Source organism: Sebastes umbrosus, chromosome 8 (genome assembly GCF_015220745.1).
Source record: "Sebastes umbrosus isolate fSebUmb1 chromosome 8, fSebUmb1.pri, whole genome shotgun sequence".
In the NCBI taxonomy this organism is placed as follows: Eukaryota; Metazoa; Chordata; class Actinopteri; order Perciformes; family Sebastidae; genus Sebastes; species Sebastes umbrosus.
This window is the reverse complement of record NC_051276.1, coordinates 15,565,219-15,584,133: the sequence shown is the minus strand read 5'-3', so window position 1 is coordinate 15,584,133 and position 18,915 is coordinate 15,565,219. Positions and strand designations below refer to the sequence as shown.

The 18,915-nt window shown below is 40.2% G+C and overlaps 1 protein-coding gene across 3 annotated transcripts in view; it reads left to right on the top strand.

Annotated features, from left to right (window-relative positions):
- si:ch211-106a19.1 (uncharacterized protein LOC561797 homolog) overlaps positions 1–18,915 on the top strand; it is a 60,255-nt gene that overhangs the window by 25,441 nt on the left and 15,899 nt on the right. For all 3 annotated transcript variants that reach the window (XM_037778495.1, XM_037778497.1, XM_037778496.1), the window contains one exon: positions 11,492–11,742. In XM_037778495.1, coding sequence (XP_037634423.1) covers positions 11,492–11,742 — 251 coding nt within the window. The remainder of the gene's footprint in view (positions 1–11,491; positions 11,743–18,915) is intronic.

The following is an 18,915-nucleotide window of genomic DNA, read 5'->3' as shown; positions in this document are numbered from 1 at the left end:
TCAGTAAATTGGAGAGCTCACTGTTCCGACTGGGCCACTGCTGAAAACAAAAGTAACAAATAGAACAGCCTGAATAATAAGATGCTTTACAATGTCGCAGCTCCCCATGATAGAGCACTCTGGGAGGCACACACATGCCAAACAGTCATATCTGGTTGACAGCCATGTCAACCAGATATGACTCCAGTGCTCCAGTTTTAGGCAGGAATTGGGATTAGTGGAAACTAGAAGAGGAAAGCAGTATAAAAGAAAGTTACCAGAGAGACAGAAAGTTGCTTTTCTTAATGCTAACAAACCTGACTGCAATCTGACGAGCCTCTGAAACATTTTTTGACTTCTGTCTAATTACATGTAAGTAACCATGCAGTTGTGAAAGTCCTAGGGCATTTAACAACTGTATCCTTGTAAAATTACTAATACATATACAGAGAAAGGCTGCCTGTTGTACTGCATTGATCCCAGAAAGTGTGTACACTTTTGCTTTTGTACCATATTTTGTAGACCTGGTTTGGCATTTCACATCACTCCATTCGTATCTATATTTTAATAGAAGCATTAGTCCCTGTGCATGGGAACAAAATCTATTTATGAAGCTGAAGGTTGAGTCATTGATAATCAGTGGTATCTGCAGTCAGGCTATGAAATGTTCCCGTACCCAGTGGAAATCTCTCGGTGTACTCGGGCTGCTGTGATGAACAGAATTCTTTTGAGTGGTTTGTCAAACCTCTTTTGGATCTCTGTGCTACCATGTGAGATTCCACATCACTTTGATAATCACTTCTTAGTGAGATACGTATGTGTTTCTGCTCTGAGGCTGAACAGGAAAACTTTGTTAGTGTGTGCACGGACAGTTGACATTTTACTTTTATCCCTCCCTAGTTACATACACATAGTCCCTACACTTCTTGTATGCATTTTTTACGAGGGGTCAGAGAGCACAGGGTCAGCCCCTGGAGCTCCTGCTGCACGCTCATAATTTTTAATTTTTCAAATATGAATGCACATAACTTAAGAGTACTTTAGAGACACCTCTACAACTGCTCTGTGAAGGCTCTTTTCTGGTTTGATGGCAACCTTCATGGCTCATTATCCTGCAGCGCTGGCACTGGGACAATTAGCATGATGGATCACGATCTCCCTGTGTTCCCCAGGTTACTGACCCATGGATCACGATCTTGCTAAATCTTTCCACATCATCAGGGTGTTCAATGAGAGACAGTGACAGTAACCCAACCGTAAGTCCTTATCAATAGTGTCAAAGAGAAGATCACAAGGCTTGTCAACCTGTTAAAACTTTTTTTGGGTTAGAATTGTCATTGCAGTTCTTAGTAGGAGTGGGCGATATGGATAAAATACTCTTTGTAATGTAATTTTACATTACAATATAGTTATGAGATACATAAATTCTTCCAGAAATCAAATGACAAACGGTCTATGGATAGGATATGCATACAGGAATCTCTGTATTGGATGTATTGGCCAGTGAATATAATATTTCACCAATGAAGGTATTTCGTTGCATTGAAGCAATCCTGCTCATTGATACGCAACATTCACCATGATGACCCAATACAAAACAGCCAGAGATAATAGAGGGAGAGCCACCACGGGATAAACAGTATCTCTGATGGCTGACAGGTTTGTATCGTCTCAAAGTTAATATCATCCTAGTGCTGAGATGATTACATTCCAGTAGGATTATGCCATCTGAAGCTAGTATTTAACCAGGAATCAGTGCGTGATCTTTATATACGTCACAAAAAGTAGAGAGTCAAGTTACAATCCCTAAGATCTCAGACCTGGTGGATTTGCTGACACCTGTGGTTACCGTGGTAACAACAAGCAAGGTTTAATGGAGAGGCAAAGTCCGTCCCCTCTCGGTGGACCCCATGGGACATTATTTTGGAAAAAATATGAATGGTAGTCAATGGCGAGAGACAAATATTTGTTTTGATCCTGTTTGAATTGCACATATGATGTTTGTCAATTTAAAACATCATTTTGCAAGTCAAGAAAGTTGCAGTTTGTAGTAAGTTTGTCGTGGTATCACTTAGATCTGTGTGAAACCGCTCAGTGAACTGCATCTCTCGTCTCGCACAATAAACGTCACCAACATCAGCTAGCTAGATAACTTAGCTATGACCACGCAGAAATGAAACATTATCTTACCTGATGTGTTTTATCCAGCGACTCCTGGTGTTTTAATCAGCCGGAAAGAGAAAGAACGAGCGAGACCTGTTGCTTATGTGAGTACATCCCAGTATGAAGCACACAGACATTGTAGCTTCAGAGAGAGAGACGTCACTTGTGCGACTTTTGTGTGTGTAGTGTTTTCTAATTACGTATTTTTACTGTCTTATACTTCAACAGTTTTACGACAAAATGTGACTTTCTTGACTTGCAAAATTCCTTTTTAAATTGACAAACATGTATGTGATTCATGGTGCAATTCAAATGGGATCAAAAAAATATTTGTCTCTCGCTGTTGACTACCATTCATATTTTTTCTTCACTTCACCTCTCTATATTACAGGTCCCAGAAATCTGGAGGCTAAAATTACAAAAACTAATGCTGGATTGCATTTATGGATGTATGAATTTCCTGTGAATCCCACGTTCACGTGAGGGCAGCTTGAATCCAGCACGGGGAGGGCAGACTCCGCCACTTATAATGAAAACTACTATATAGAGAGATAATTACAGAATCATTGTAAATACATTGAATGGCTATTTCAGAAAAAATGGCAACCGTAAATAATAGGCCAATCAAAAAAAGGCTTTGATTCCAACAAAATGATAACGATTATACCTTTAAGTGAGCAATAATACTGCATCTCAAGTATGTGTTAGTGTATTATGTTTGTGCATGTGTTAGTTCAGCGACTAATTTAAAATTGTGACACACAACAAGCAAATAATTTTGGACTGGAAGATATGCACTGTGCTGTGGAGTTGCACCTGATATGCTGTCAATGAGACGTGTCTTTTATATACCAGACCTGATTTACATGAACTAGGGCAGCTGTCAACAGACCCTCCTCCTCACAGCCCGAGCAGCTGTTTACATGCATGTAAATGAAGAATTTGTGTGTGAGCATGCATTCAGTTAATATCTGCTTACCAGTTTTGCTTACATGTGGTTAAATTAAGCTCGTTGCAATGAAAAATCGTTCATAAATATAGTGTACATCAGACAATGAAGAGATTGCTGCAGACGGTTTCAGATGGTAAACACAGGCTTCACGTTTTGCTTGTGATTCATTGTCTCTGTAGAGCAGCAAACCTTTTTTTATCATTACTGCAGTAATATTCTGGAAATCCTGTCACAGTGACCAGACTTGTGTAGATGAGCTCAGTTAGTATTCTGAGGTTGTAGGATAATTAACGACCTCAACCCTCAGACTGTACGAGTTGTGCAGTAAGCAAGAGTCATTTTCCTCTCACAGGTTTGATGCACCACCTGGGAATTCATCAAATTTACACAGCACACCAGAATATAAATCTACAGCTTAGTAGTCAGCAGTCTGATTGTTTTTCTCTTTGTCTATCCTAGCATATTATAAAATGTTGCTGAATTAAAACTCATTGCTTAGTTGCTGCAGTTTGCTGTTAATCTTTTCTTTTGTTGTTTGCTGCTTTCTGAGAGTGTTCGATTGGATACACTGCCAGAGCTGTACTGCAGAGCTCTGGGGACAGTGATGAGTTGCACTGCACAGTTTCTCATTTGCTTGTGGAGAGCTGAGCGCCGTGTTACTGGGTTTAACCTGCTGTCTCCTCTGTTTGTCTCCTCGTGATGCATCTCAGGGGAGGTATGGAGCCAGTTAGCAATTACTGGCCAGGATTACACTCCCCTCCCCTGGGACGCATCTTCGCTCTTCATCTACCTTGTTCCCTCTTCTGTTTCTGATATACTTCTCATATATTCTCTTTTTTCTTGCACACTCCATCAAAAAAGTCAGCTGCAAAACACTCATCTCCCTCTCTCTTTGCTGTCAGTGCTAAAAGAAATATTTTCCAACCACAGGTACAAACTCTCTGTGGTCTTCAGATTGTATGTGCATTATGGCCGGATAATTGGAATCAATATCTGATAATCATGATTGTTTAAATACTGATATATATATATATATCACAGACAGTATATATACAAAAGCAAAAATAAGTTCGTAACAACATGGCTTAAATAAAAACACATAACAACACATAGCTTAAATGAAAACACATAGCTTCATAGCAACATATAGTTTCATAACAAAACATATCTTAACCCCTTGCAATTCCGTTCTTTCTTTAGAGGGACAGGGGATGTTCAGGGGTAGATAAAAAGTCAACAATTTATGCCACATAGAAGTGTTGTACGTCATCTGAAAGCTGGGAATCTGAAGATTAATTTGAGCTCAGCACTGTGTGTCAAGTTGTTCTAGTCATTAATAAGAAAAATAAAGAGGGAAAAAACATGTGTGTGATCTTCTAACATCTGATCTAATCAGCTTGAACACACCTTGGAAATCACCAAGAGTCATAAAATCAGTTTTTTTGCAACACTTTGGAATATTAAGTGCCTATTCCGAGGAGACAGAGTAGGATTTATTGCAGTGCTTTTGTATTAGACTGCATTATTTTTTAGCAAGGTGTACCTAAACTGGCAACTGAGTGTATACAGTATGCATTATCTGTTTGGATCGCCAATCATCCCTAGAACTCTGTAGTCCATGCACAGTACCAAAGGTCTCATGTGACTGTGTGCATGAGATTTAGTAATGAAATACAATTTTAAGGATAATATGAATTCTGCTAGTAGTTTAACAAAGAACATAATTTATAGAAATGATGTTGCTGCTGGCATGCTCATTTGCTCTACAGTCCACAGCACCCCAGTGACTCTGACCTGTAAAAATGAACTGTAATAACTTTTAGAAATAAAAGTGAGCTCTTTGCTAAAAAAAAAACTTTTAAATTTTTCTGACAGTAGTTTCCCCTCTGATTAGGCCTTATATGTTCAAATACCATCTTTAATCCAGAGGGGCAGGACATGTCTCCCATGTGCTCGGCTGCTCTACGTGCACGTCTTTCTGCCACAGGGTGACGTCTTGTCAGCCAGGGGGCTGGCTCCACTGATCTGACAGCCTGTCCTCAGGGACAAGCCGAGAGACGAGCCCTGACAGTGGGACGGCAGCGAGACTAGTGCTCTCCCAATTACACTCTCCCACATCTTATTCTCCTGCTTCCTCTCCCTTGCTCTCCCTCGCTCATTTGCTCACAACACTGAGATGCAAAATAAGGAAGGAGTGAACGGAGAAGAAGCTATAGTATGCACATGCTGAGGATGGATGGATGGAGGATGGATGTGTGTTTATGTGTTGAAATGTTGTGATTTGATGAGCTGTGACCTGTAAACTGATACCCCAGCTTGCCTCAGACACAGATATTTGTTTAGATTATATCATCATCTTCTGAGTAGGAGGGTTCAGTAGAGACAGGCTGGGAAACAGACGTGCATTTGTGTCGATGCAGGGTGTTCTCTGAGGTGGCGGACTGTGGGGGAAGGGGAGAGGTAGGCCGCCCTTGAGGCATGACTGGCGTGATAATGGGCTCCTGGCCTAGCCTCGTGGTGTCGACTTCACTACGGAGAGCCATCCATCCACATCTGTTGTTGGGATGGAAGGGGTTTGAAATGCGAGGGGGCGAGCTCGGCAGTGACACTGATGCACCGACAGCACAGATGGGGTATTTATTGACACAGGTTTATTGTAAAATCCAGTCTTCACTTTTGATTCCAGGTCTGAGTGATGATAGAATATGTTTAGCTTAAAGGGTTTTCATCTCCAGTAATCAAACTTGTCTGGTAGTGCTTGACATTTTATCGATCCTATGTGGATCTGGCTCAGTGAACCAAGAGGACATTGCAGAAAGGACATTTCTGACATACTTGTGGAGGCTTCATTTTTAGATCGAAGAAAGCTTTGTGTGTCATTGAAGGGTGTCTGGACAGTAGAGCCAAGCCAACAGCAAAAATGTGTGTTCTTGCAGCTCACAGCTTGTTTCAGTGAGGTTTACGAAGGAGAATTAGATTTGCAGGCGACGTGCTGTAAGCAGAGTCTCTTCTAAACAAATATTACCCGGTACATGTGACAGTTTATTTTTAAGTGGCATTGCTTGGAGCTGCTGAACTCATTGGCAGAATGAGGGTGAATATTAAGAGCAAGGCTTCACTGCAGTGCTGGAAACGTCTTCGCCATGTATTTTAGTTTTCTCTTAAACGTCCCAACTGTACATCAGCTTTTTTTCCGTAATAATTTATTGGGAGTAACAACAGGCGTAGAGAAACATACAAATGGAGTACAAATGTAAATGATTGTCCCTCCATATTTTGGTATTTTTCCCCCAAAGCCCCCTACCACCCAACTCTCACCCATTGCCGATAGAAAAAGGATAAAGAACAAAAAGCTAAGTTAAATTAAATTAAATTAAAAAAAGAAAAGAAAATAAGATAAAAAATAAATCGATTAAAATAAAAGAAATAATAAAAAATAAAGTACACATTGACAGTAATGATAATTATAGGATAAATCCCAAACTACAGATAAAATAGGCTGATAAACTTTACCATGTACAATTGGACAATTTAACTCTTAGTGGTAATTTCTGTTTACATAAATCAAACTTTATAATGTCATACAATTTAGCCGATGGAGAGAAATACATTTCATATGCCATAAGTCTATTAGTCTGTCCAAATACACCATGTCTAAATAAAATTAAAAAATATACTTAAAAAATTACAAAATACAAGTGGTCTTAATCATATGGAAGCACGGTCAGACGGTCAAAATAAGATAAGAGGAGCTGCCAGATATAGTAAAATTTCTGGGCTGATCTGCAAATGGCAAATTAAATTTTTTTCCAGTTTAAGGAACAAGATCATATCCTCCATCAGGGATGATGACGAAGGGGGTGCAGAGGACTTCAATCCACTGTTATTTAAATCAATGCTCTCCATAAGAACAGATGCAGCCAAAGCATCCCATGAGCCACTTGTTTTCTCCTCACATGTCTAAACAGCACCCAGTGTCCCTCTAACAGTAAGCTGCATATTATCCTAATATTATCTACACCCTACTCTGTAATTTCATACTCTCAGATGTGGACAGGATGCAGAGCACTGGGGTTGAGTTTTCTGTAGCTCAGTCAGTAGTGACTTTGCCACACAGTAACATTGGTTTTCCTTCAAAACAGAAAATAGCCTCATGTTTTTGTTTGATTTCATCGAGCAGGTTACTTTGGATCAGTCTCCAATGTTCAATTGTTTGTTTGTCTGCTCCTGACTGATACACAGCTTATACGATTTCGAAAAAACTTGAGGGTAGGATGCATTATGGGTCCTTGCACCTTGCACACTCTCAACAAACCCAGCCTTGATCCATGAAATAACCACTCTCTTTAACAACTACTGTCAAAGTGCAGAGAAACTAATGTGCTGGTTTCTGGCATTTCAGATTTACTGTCCACTGATTAGTTGTTTGTTCATGTGTGATACACAACCTCCTGTTAACACTGATCAGAACTAGAAGAAACTTGGTGCTTCTCACCAATGTGTTTTAGCCTTTCAAAAGTTGCTCTAATTGGCTTAATCTGGCAAGTACAAACCAAAATTAGAAGTTTAACAAGGACTTTCTTTTTATTGCAGATTTTCACAATATACAAAGAGTACACTTGTTAAGCGTCCTTGGTTTTTTTGAAAGGCGCTATGTACTGTAAGTCCAATTTATTATTATTATTACACTGTATCTCATCTAAAGCCATGTAGCCATGTTTTATATGGAAATTCCTCTTCTTGTAAAATGTTTAAATATTTTTGCCCACTCATTTTGAACCCTGAGAGTGCACAGTACATATATTTATCCAATCAAATATGATTTATTTGGGGCAGGCTTATTGTTGCCTCGTGGGAGGAAGTTCAAAACTACATGAACTCGTCAACTAACTTATCTATTTAAAGCTGCTCTGTCGTAGTCACACTTTATCAATTTAAGGCTTAATTTCATTATCAGCTCCGACTCTGAGCTCACTCACCTCTTTCACTGTCTCTTGGTTTCCTTTGCACTGCAGCTGCCCGTCTCTCAACACAGTCAATTTTCAGACTTCTACATCGTCAGCCTTTTCTTCTTCTTCCCCTGCCTTTCTCTGCAGTGTCTTTATTGAAATTCAGTGTAACTTGATTCCTACTCTATTGCTGGCCGGTAATGGGTGGATGGATTTCTGATCCACGTTCGCTTTAAGGTTTGTTGTCGCTGTAGGGCTGCTGCGTCGACCTGTGGCTGGACTGTTTTGTTTTCGTCTGTCCCTTCTAATGGCCAGACAGTTGTATCTCTCTGAAAGCCTTTTCAACATGTTCACACATTATCTCTGAGGCTTGAGCTCAGTGTGTGTGTTGTTTTTTCCTGGTTGAACTTTGGTTACCTTTGGGTGAAAATGGATGCCCAGGAATGCAAACATGGTGAGAGATTTGTTTTCTTCCCTTCTCTTTGTCCCCTTCACCCACCCTCACTTGGTTTCTTTCTAGCCTCACTCCTCTTGGTGTTCTTTCCTTTTAGTTGAGAGGACTTTACCCCAATCTATTTATGACCAATATATGTGATGCTAAAGTACAATAGGCTTTTACTCAATTTCGGAACCCATCGGCTATCGGTCTGGCGATGGATAGGCCTCTGGGGGCTTCCTTTTCCGTGCACTGCTCACACGCTTACAGTCCGATTGGCAACTTGAGATACAAGACTGGAGTTGGATTGAGAGACGACGTGTACGACCAGATTGTTTTACAAGTAGCCAGTTTACAAGCTAATTTTAAACTAATAAAAAGCTAAATCATTGTCAGACGATAGCCGGTGGGTTCCCAGACTCCATTTCAGCCAACATGTTCCGCCTCTTTTGCCTCGGTTGCCTCCAGATTCTACATATGCAGAATCTGTTTATAGAGATTAGCTTCTACTAAACACATCTTGTCTTCTGTGGTCATATTTGTAATCTTGGTCTGTTGATTGGAGCCCAATCTATATATTCACATGGTTAATATTATTGACCATCAACTAGTATAGGCAATGCTGCTGACACTATGTACTGAGCATTTTACCAGGCTGGACCGAAAACAGACTCCACTGACTCTGGTTGTGTGGCCGGTAAAGTGAAGCGAACGGAAGTGATATGTCGCCCAATAAATTACAGAAATGCCAAAGATGTGTTTTGAGGCAATTCTGTGATGCTGTTGTTAGTCACAGCGGTGCGTCCTCACTTAGAGGAACAATATTGTGCTGCCGTTGCATTTAACAAAAGTACATTTGAAAACGGTACAATGAGAGCATTGTTTCCGGATGTAAAGCATCAGCTCTTCTTAGCAATAAGCGTCCAGTGTGGAGATATCTCTGTGCTGCTTGTTTCTCAGCGGAGCTTGACGTTCCACTGGCCAAAGGTCCCGGACAAATTTGAACTCCGTATAATACTGTTACATGATGTAGTCCCGAGACTGCCAGGCGACCAGCATCCCCCAGGCGGAGATCCATGTTATGCTTGCATGGTGTAAATAGGCTTGACAGGGGTGATAGTCTCTTCCACTGCAAGGTCACAGCCAGCTGCCATGTTCTTTAGGAGGAAGTGTTGCTGTAGCGCTGCTTCTCACCAAGACTGTGACAGTCTCTCCTATCAGCTACACAGCAGACCTTTTCAATGTGACAAAGCATACTCTGTATGGTGGAGTGTAAAAGACAGTAGAACAGCAGTTTCTTGACATTGGAGGGTCAGCATTAGAGGATGGAGAGACTTTCTCTCAGCGTTCAAACCTTTAAATATATTTTCCTTGGTGAGATAAACAGTATCCTCCTTGTCCTCATTTTCCTTACTTTTTCTCTGTGTTCTCCTGCTCCTTCTTCTCGTCTGTCATCTGTTTTCTTAGTTTTACCAGTAGCAGTATTTTGCCTTCTCTTTTCAGCATGCCAGAGTAAATACACAGGCATTGAAGCTGATTCTATTAATTCATCACGGCCATATGGGCTTGTTTTGTTAGCCGGATTCATTAAAACAGAAACACACAAACACAGATGCTTTTATGTTGGGAAATAGTCTTCTGATTTGATACACACACACAGGTGTACAAACATTTCTAGTTAGTTCAGAAAATCAGGAGATCGGATTTCTTCTTGGATTTGTTCCTTTTACATTGTCAGTAGTTTGTTCATGGACCTTGGCCTTACCCTTGGTTTATTTCTGTCTTACTATGTGTGACCTTGTGCTTGCAGTGTGTGTGTGCATACGTGTGTGGCTGACGCTGCAACACTGTTCACATATGTTCTGTTTAAGCTTGAGTAACTTCTCTTTAGTGACATCATAGTGAAAAGGCAGCTGCTACCGCAAAGGCTCATGGGTATGGATGAGCTGCTGTCTGTATTCAAATACAGCTTACAGTAAATTTACATTTGATAAGCTACCACGAATTTCTGCAGTCAGTCAGTCAGTCATATTTAATGCGTCACTGTCTAATGGATGTATTTATGTGAGTCAAAGGAAACCATCTGTAAAATCTATGTAAATGTAAGTAATTTGTCTTTTCATCATTTACAATTTTTTTCTTTTCATTCTTTGACGAACAACACTTAGAAAAAACAAACACCAAAACATAGAAATGAGTAAACAACACTTTGTGGCCACAGTGGCTGCCTATGCTGAGTTAACACTGAGCAATGGAGGAGATGGATATGTGTTTGCCATGGTAGCTTGGGGAGTCATCTTTAAAGAGGCTAGATGTAAGAATCAAAAATTGCTTGTTATCTGTGCCACCTGTGGCCGTTAAGTCTACGAAGACGCGAGCGAGCATCGGTCAAATCAGGGAGGCGACACATGTGATTGACAGACATCATGTTCATTAACGTTAACAATATTAGACAGCTAAAACCACAATATCACTATATATTTCACATGGTTGGCAGTAATGTTAGCTTACCTGTCCAATAGGAATTTTGCCAGCTTGGGGTCTGTTTTGATACCCAAAGCCAGACGAAGGTCCCTGCATGGATCGAAGGCCCGGCCAATGTTGATCCTAGTTTTCCCTTAATGTTGGTCACATTCCTGTTTTCAAGATTTTTTTGTGTGCCTCCGTGGAGTTTGTGTTGGAGTCTGAGTTGTGGTGGGGGCTGGTTGTTTGATGGAGTTAGTGGACTCCATTTCAAACCGAACGTTAGCTCTGGTTGCAAACTGAAGCGGAGCTGAAGAGAGTAAAGGCGCGAGCGCGCGTGATGTCTCATTTGTTGAATTTTCCTGGAAAAACCGGCCCGCATTCTTCACATTACAGCTATACAGTTAGTGTTGCACAAAGTTGCCTAAGAGAAACCTTTCTAAATAGTTTTTGTTAATCTTCTCTTTTATGATTGGTGTTCTCAAAAGCCCCAATAATCGTGTCTTGTTTAAGATGGTGTATGTGTGACCTCTTACCTCTCCCCTCTAGATGACTCGGGGGACGAGGAGCCTACATCCCAGTCGGACCGCAGCGAGCTTCAGGGCACCCTGAAGATACTCGTCAGCAAGCTCGATGACCTCAGCACATGTAATGACCTGATCGCCAAGCACGGGGCGGCCCTGCAGCGTTCCCTGAGTGAACTCGAGGGTCTGAAAGTCCCTGTGGAGGGAGGGGAGAAGATCAAGGCGGTCAATGAGCGAGCCACCCTCTTCCGCATCACTTCCAATGCTATGATCAATGTAAGTAGCCGGGACACACCAGGTTATGCTGCAGCAGTGAGCTGAGTGGCAGCATGATCAATGTGACAGGAATGCCAGTCATCTATAATGCCCTAGTTTGTGCGTAATGAGAGATGAGATCACTTTATAGTGTGACATTTTAAACAAGAGTGAGGTGCAGGCATGGAGACTGCAGGCCTAGAGAAGCAGTTCATACCAGATCCTGTTAAACCTACTTAAACATACCATTTCTGAATGGGGGTTAAAACCCAAAACTAAGCTGGTAGAGGTGATGGTGGTTCCCCGCGCTCGCCGCTTAATAACATTTCAATTTATTGTTAAGAATACTAACATCTCTGCTGTCTTTTTGTTTAGCCAAAAATCACAAATTGACATTTTTTCCCTCAAAGGGCTTTACAATCTGTACAACGTATGTGAAACTCACATTATATTTTCAATCTGATTTCAAAGTAAGTCCCCAAAAAAACTTAAAAAAAAAAAAGAATAACCTCAGGAAGAGCTTTACTTTATCAGCTACATTTAACTGAACAGTACAAGGGAGGCAATTAACAATTATTTTCATTGTTGATTAATCTATTGATTATTTTCTCAATTAATCGATTAGTTTTTTGGTAAATAAAATGTAAGTAAATTGTGAAAAATGTTGATCAGTGTTTCCCAAAGACCAAGATGACGTCCTCAAATGTCTTGTTTTGTCCACAACTCAAAGACATTCAGTTTACTGTCATAGAAGAGTAAAGAAACCAGAAAATATTCACATTTAAAGGTACAGTGTGTAGGGTTAGGCGGCATCTAGTGGTGTGGTTGCAGATTGCAACTGAGTACCCCATTACCCAAACCGATTAGTTGATTATCTAAATAGTTGCCGATTAATTTAATAGTTGACAACTAATCGATTAATCATTGAAGCTCCAAGCACAACAACCATCACTACCAAGTTTTCAGTTCCCACTATGTGTTGGATGTGACTGCCAGCATATGCTCTACTGTATCTGGCCCTGGTCCACTCTCCTCAACGGTAAATACCATGGGCTTTACAGTGTGTTGGTAGTGGATAAGAGTTCAGGGAGAGTTGAGGTCCTGAAGGAGTGATACTAGATACGATAGTGGGTGTGGGGCGAACAGGGGGGACAGGAATAGCCCCTGTCCCCCCTGTCCCTCTCAAACCCTCGACCCTCCCTGCCCGGGGAGGAATGTCAGATCCTTCTGGACTACCGTTAGACAGACAGACCTGCTCCTCTGACTAAACAACACAATCACACAAGGTTTGTCTTTTCTTCCTGCTTCTCTCGATGGCTTTATTGACAGCAATGTTTATTATTGTGGTCGTGTGTGTTTATTTTTGCTTTAATGCATGCCTGACTGAATTTTCTGTGAAGTGTCTGGCTGTTAGGTGTAAAATGATTCTGTCAGATTCAGTCGTGGTTCAACTTTAAGATTTGGTTTGAAAACAGGCAGTAGGAAACTATTACTCCTAATATGCTTCAGTATGTGCTAATGCAGCTTGTTAAGAGACTTGAGCATTAATCAATTATGACAAGAAAAAAAAAATTTAAATCTAGATTGCACTTGAATTATGTGAAAGCCTGTCGCTCAAAATGATGAGCATCTTGTTTCTCTCTGTCATCCCTTTTCTTTATTAATTGGAATGGGAAATTAAAAGTTACTGGACAAGCAATAAAATAGATCCTCTTGGATTGCCTAACTCATTAAATGTCATTAGGTTTGCCAAGAATGTGCTTCTAATGAGAAAGAAGTGCTGCCACAAACTCCCTGTAGTGATTTTGGGGGTTGTAAATGGTTTTCTTCGAGCAGAAGACGGCGCAGGATATTGGTGTTTCTGCAGCTATTTTTTCAGCCATCATTACTTGGATGTAACTGTAATTTTCTTGTGCTTTTCCAAAGAAATGAGGCTATACATGTAGACAGGGAGTAAAGGTTGGAGCGGTTAAGGGAAGAAGGAGGCCATAATGACAAGACACAACGGCATGTTCTCTGTGATCTGACCCTGGCCTGACGAAAGGGTTGCATTAGTTCATTTAGTGGTGATGTAACTTGTCACGCGTGCCACTGAATCCAGGCTCTCGCACGTTTGTGTTTGCAGGCACACCTACCCCTTTATGTTTGTATGATTTCATCACATGAAAGTCAAGTTTACTCAAGTTCATTGTGTTCTTTGCTACGTCACTCATTCAGGACTTTTTAATTCGACACTGACATTTGTTGATGCCACGTCTTGCTTACATATCCTTTTCTGCATGCCAATTCATTTTTAGCCTCAATGAACCCTCTCATCCCCCGAACAGAAGTCACATGCAGTCTGCGTTTGTACCGGAGACTCAGCATAAAAAAAGTGGAACTATTATACTTTTTAAGTGGGTGTTGAGTTTCATATCATGGATATATCTGAGGAAGTGGACCACAGTGTCACATGCACTTCTGACATTTAAACTGAGGCTCAGAGATGGATGTTTAAACACTTCAAGCAAGACTGGTGGAGGTAAGAGATGGATTGGATGTTTTTACTATCAGATATTTTGCGATTTCTAAACATAGTTTTGAGCAAAATAGTTATAATCTAAAACATCTAAAACCACTGAAATGTAACTTTTGTAAAGGGTAAGGATGAACACCCTGTAGTGCATTAAGTTATAAATCAGTATTGCTGGAGAACAATATGAAGCTAAATACATTTATAACAATTACTTGACTGCATGTGTTTATCAAACGTACCACTCTCTGATCAGGGTCAGAAAATACAGACTCACACATGCAAGGTTCAGTGAACGGTCACAGCAACTAGATGTCTGGGATGAAATATTGATGCTATTGTAATACAGTGTTTATCTTAAGTTGTATTTTTAGCTATGAGTTTGTATTGTTTCTCTTCCTGGTTTCCCCTCTCTCTGTTGTCAGTGATGATGTTTTTCAAGACAACAAGTAAACTTAATATGGTTATATATTTACTACGTCAACATAAAAAAAAGTAGTATCCATTATGGTAAAATTGTACAACAATACAGTTTTGAATTTAAAACATTCATTTAGTTATTTGGCAAGATTAAAGACGTGTTACACATATTGAATATATTTAGAAATGGCTTTAAAATTTCACCAAAAATATCACCTCTTTAAAAAGTGACAATATTAGTGTATCAGTTTAATATTGTGTTTGACAGAGAGAGCGATATGCTGCATTTTGACGTGGGTTGAAAAGCACTTTTTCATCAGACAGATAGGTATCCTGCTGTCTGGAAACAAATCAAGGAAGGAGTAAGGTGTTACCGCATCCTTGTTTCTCTTTCTGCTGCCTTAAAGCTGAAGTAGGCCAGATTGGAGCAAATATGATTAAAAAAGGTTCTTTTTATAAAATGCTCTATATCGTGACAGTAGTACATGAAACAGGTAACCTGAAAAAAAATCATGTGCCTTTGTGTCCTCCGGTGCTCCTAACGGCATCTGCAAGATTTCACTTACCGGAGGAAAACAAGCAGTCAGAGCTGATCTGAGGTCTGCTGTCCAGCTGCTGTCTATGAGAGCTGACTGTCAATCACTCGTGAAATCCAACCAAACGGTCAAACTAGGCAGCGCTGATCAAATATGAATCAATATTATGTTACGTTAATGCCTATTTCTCTCCTCAAATGTTTTCAGGATCATCTTGTAGTGAACCGTTTCGCTGTAAAATGAGAAAGTTTGTGACCGCTATTGTGAAATCTTGTGAAGGAACACCAAGTTCTGGTCACATGACCGGAGCACAGCCAATAGGAACGCTCTCTCTCAATGAAATGACCTGTGATTGGTCAAAGTCTCCCGTCATGGGCCATGAGGAGGAGCAGAAGTCTAGTTATCTCTCAGAACACTTGAATTACAACATGCTGAAAGGTTATTATGGAATTTTTGCCCAATGATGCCAAAAATATACTGCCTACTGCCACTTTAAAGTGATACTGCACTCTCACCAGCCCGAGAACAGACATTATTTTAGTGTCACATTCGTCCCTCCAGCTCGCTGCCTGCAGCCACAAATTTATCCAAGTGGTTCAAGCTAACTGTCAACAGCTCCTCTGGCTCTGGGACCAAAAGAGGCTTTTTCTGTAAATACTGAGAGGACCATATGTAGTCATGTGCTGTTCCACTCATGTGGGAAGAACAATGGCTAGCCCCCACCAAATGCTACAAAAAGGCTTGATTGTTTCCAAATGGTTATTCAGAAATCCTCCTGTGATACTATGACCCTCTGCTGACCGCTCAATAACTCACATGACATTTTCATCATGCATATTGTCAGTTGGGGCATTCTGTCAGAAATCAATCACTCTCTGACCTCACCCATTTCGATTTGAACACATTTATTCCTACAGTACATGCTAACCTATATGAGAGAGTGTTACGTGAACGTAGTTTGATTAAACATAATGAACAACCATTCAGGAGACGGGGGTCTCTCAAAGTTGACCCATGTTGGATGACCACTCCTCCTAAAGACACAGATGTCTTCTGATCATCAGAAATCTAACAAATAAAGTTATCCACAATGTTTTTACTTTTGGTCTGAAATAAGTAAATATGTAAATGAGATGATGTTTTTTGCGTAGGGTAGACACTTCTTTACGTCTTCTGAAGTTTTCGTGTTGTGCCCGCTATCAGTTGAGCAACAGCGGACTTCCTAGTATACGGTGGGTAGGTCAGTCTAACACATGAATCCTTAATGTTGCCTATGATTCACCTCAAATGTTACTTCAGTTCTCTTTTTGTTTATCATCACATTATTAAAATGAAATTGCATGATAAGGAAGCACAGAAGTCAGCAAAAGTGTGTAGTGCAAAAGTCATGTGAAGATCTTTACTTTTTATTTTGAACCCAAAGGTCACAGGCTGATGATGCTTTGCTCATCTCATTTGGACTTTTTGTTCCGCCTGTTGCTGGGTTTGGCTCCGCTGATGTGAGCACATTGCTTAAATCAACAAAACTTCGTCACCAAAATGCAGAGTCAATATTATAAGCAGCTGATGGATGAGCTCCCACAAGAAGATGAAGTGTTGGTGGTTGGAGATTTTGTAGAGTGTTTTGTCATACAGTATGAAACACAGTCTCACCATTGGAACAAGTCACAAGCCTCCATTCATCCTTTTGTCTGTTATTGGAGGAACATCTCAGCATGTTTCATATGCTCCAATTTATATTATATATATGCTACTTCTCAGATAGTTGTGCAGCTCAGTACAAAAACACTTGTGGTGTGGAAGCAGAGTGGAACTGCTTTGCAGCTGCTCATTGCAAAGGACCATGTGATGTGACAATAAAGCGTCTGGCATCTAGAGCTAGTTTACAACGGCCATTTCAGGACCAAACACAGACTGCGCATGAATTGTACCTCTTTGCTAAGCTTCACCCAAGAGTGAAACTTAACTCCACACCACAATGTTTCAGTTACAATTTCAGGGCCTGAAATTAAGCTTTTTCCTCTCCTGCCACAACATTTCTACCGGCCACTCAGTTTTTTTGTCTGCCACTTCTGAAATCTACAGTAGGGAGAATACTTTAAAATTGTAAACACTGAGTCAGTGGTACCAGACTGTAGAATTATGGAATATATCGTGTAACCTTAATCCAGGACTATATTTCATTTACGAATTGCTTTTTGGAAAACCTATCTGCCGTGGTGGCAGGTGACCTGAAATTTTGACATGCCACTGCCAACATTTAGCCTGTATTTGGCAGGTGGCAGATGCTAATTTCATTCCCTGGTTACAGGGCAGTACGAAATTAACTTCTTGCAACCCACAGTGACCTTCCACATTATTTACTTTCCCAAGACATCCTGTTCAACTTGTGGCTTCAAAATAAAAAGTAAAGATCTTCACATGACCTTGCACCACACATTTTTGCTGACTTGTGCTTCCTTATTATGTCATTTAATTTTAATTTTCTTTTTTCGGTTTCATGTGTGATGATAAACAAATGAGTTCAAACGAAAGTAATATTTGAGGTGAAGCAGAAAATCATAGGCAACATTTAGGATTCGTGTGTTAGACTGACATATACTCAGAAGTCTGCTGTTGCTCAATTGATAATTGGCAAACCATGAAAACTACAGGAGATGTTAAGAAGTATCTACCATATAACATTTAAAAAAAAAATTAGTTTTGTTCAAATCGAAAGGGCTGAGGTCAGAACGTGATTGATTTCTGACAGAACGCTGTGAGGTGTTATTTAGGTTCATTGACCTTTTGAGCGCACTACGAGGCACAGCTGTCAGACAAATGCTGACATGTAATATTATGTTTGATCTGAAGTAACCTATCAGCAGTAACAGCAAGGCAGGAACAATGACGCCCCCTCTGGACTCAAATATAGTCTGCTATGCAATCAGAGGGTTAACCTCTGGCTCGTCACTCACTGATGCTTTCCATGTTTCCACTGTGCTCCGAGGCACATTTTACACAGCAGGGAGAGCCAGTAGACGGCTCATTAACATATTGATGATTGCTCGAAACCATGGTGATAAATAACCTTGATTACAGTGATTGGAACAAATGTCTTTACATTGTTTTCCATCCCAATGTTCTCTCTCTCATATTGTTGTAAGCTACCAGGAAAAAATATCCTGATGATTTTTTTTCAGTATAGTTTTATCTGTTGACTCAAATAAAGGTGAAATCATTTGTAGAGGTAATCTTTCTAGTTATCAGTTTATTCTTTTGGTAAACCTTTTTCTTCTTGGTATAGTTGTTTTTCATATTTCTGCATCTGGGCTAATGGAAACCAGATGTGCTGTGAGGCCCTCTTGGACACGTGTGTGTGGACATCAAACACATTACATGGGGAGCGCATGCATGTTTCATATTAACATGTGATCGGCGCATAGCTCTATGCTAATTGGTCAGAATGATGGTAACTTTGAATAAGTAAAGGAAGTTGACCAATGGAAAGATTTTTCATGGTCTTGGAGAAACATATATAACTTGTGAATCTTTCTTCGAGGATACATTTCTCTTTGACTTCTGGTGTCTTGTGTTAAGGTATTATGTCTCCTTTACAATTATATTCTTTAACTTCAGTGTGTTTTGTGTGTTTATTCAAAGTGTTATAATTCTCCATAACACATTCATATAGATTTTATGATTTTAATGGTTTTAAGAAGGTGTTACCTAGACTTGGACAGAAAC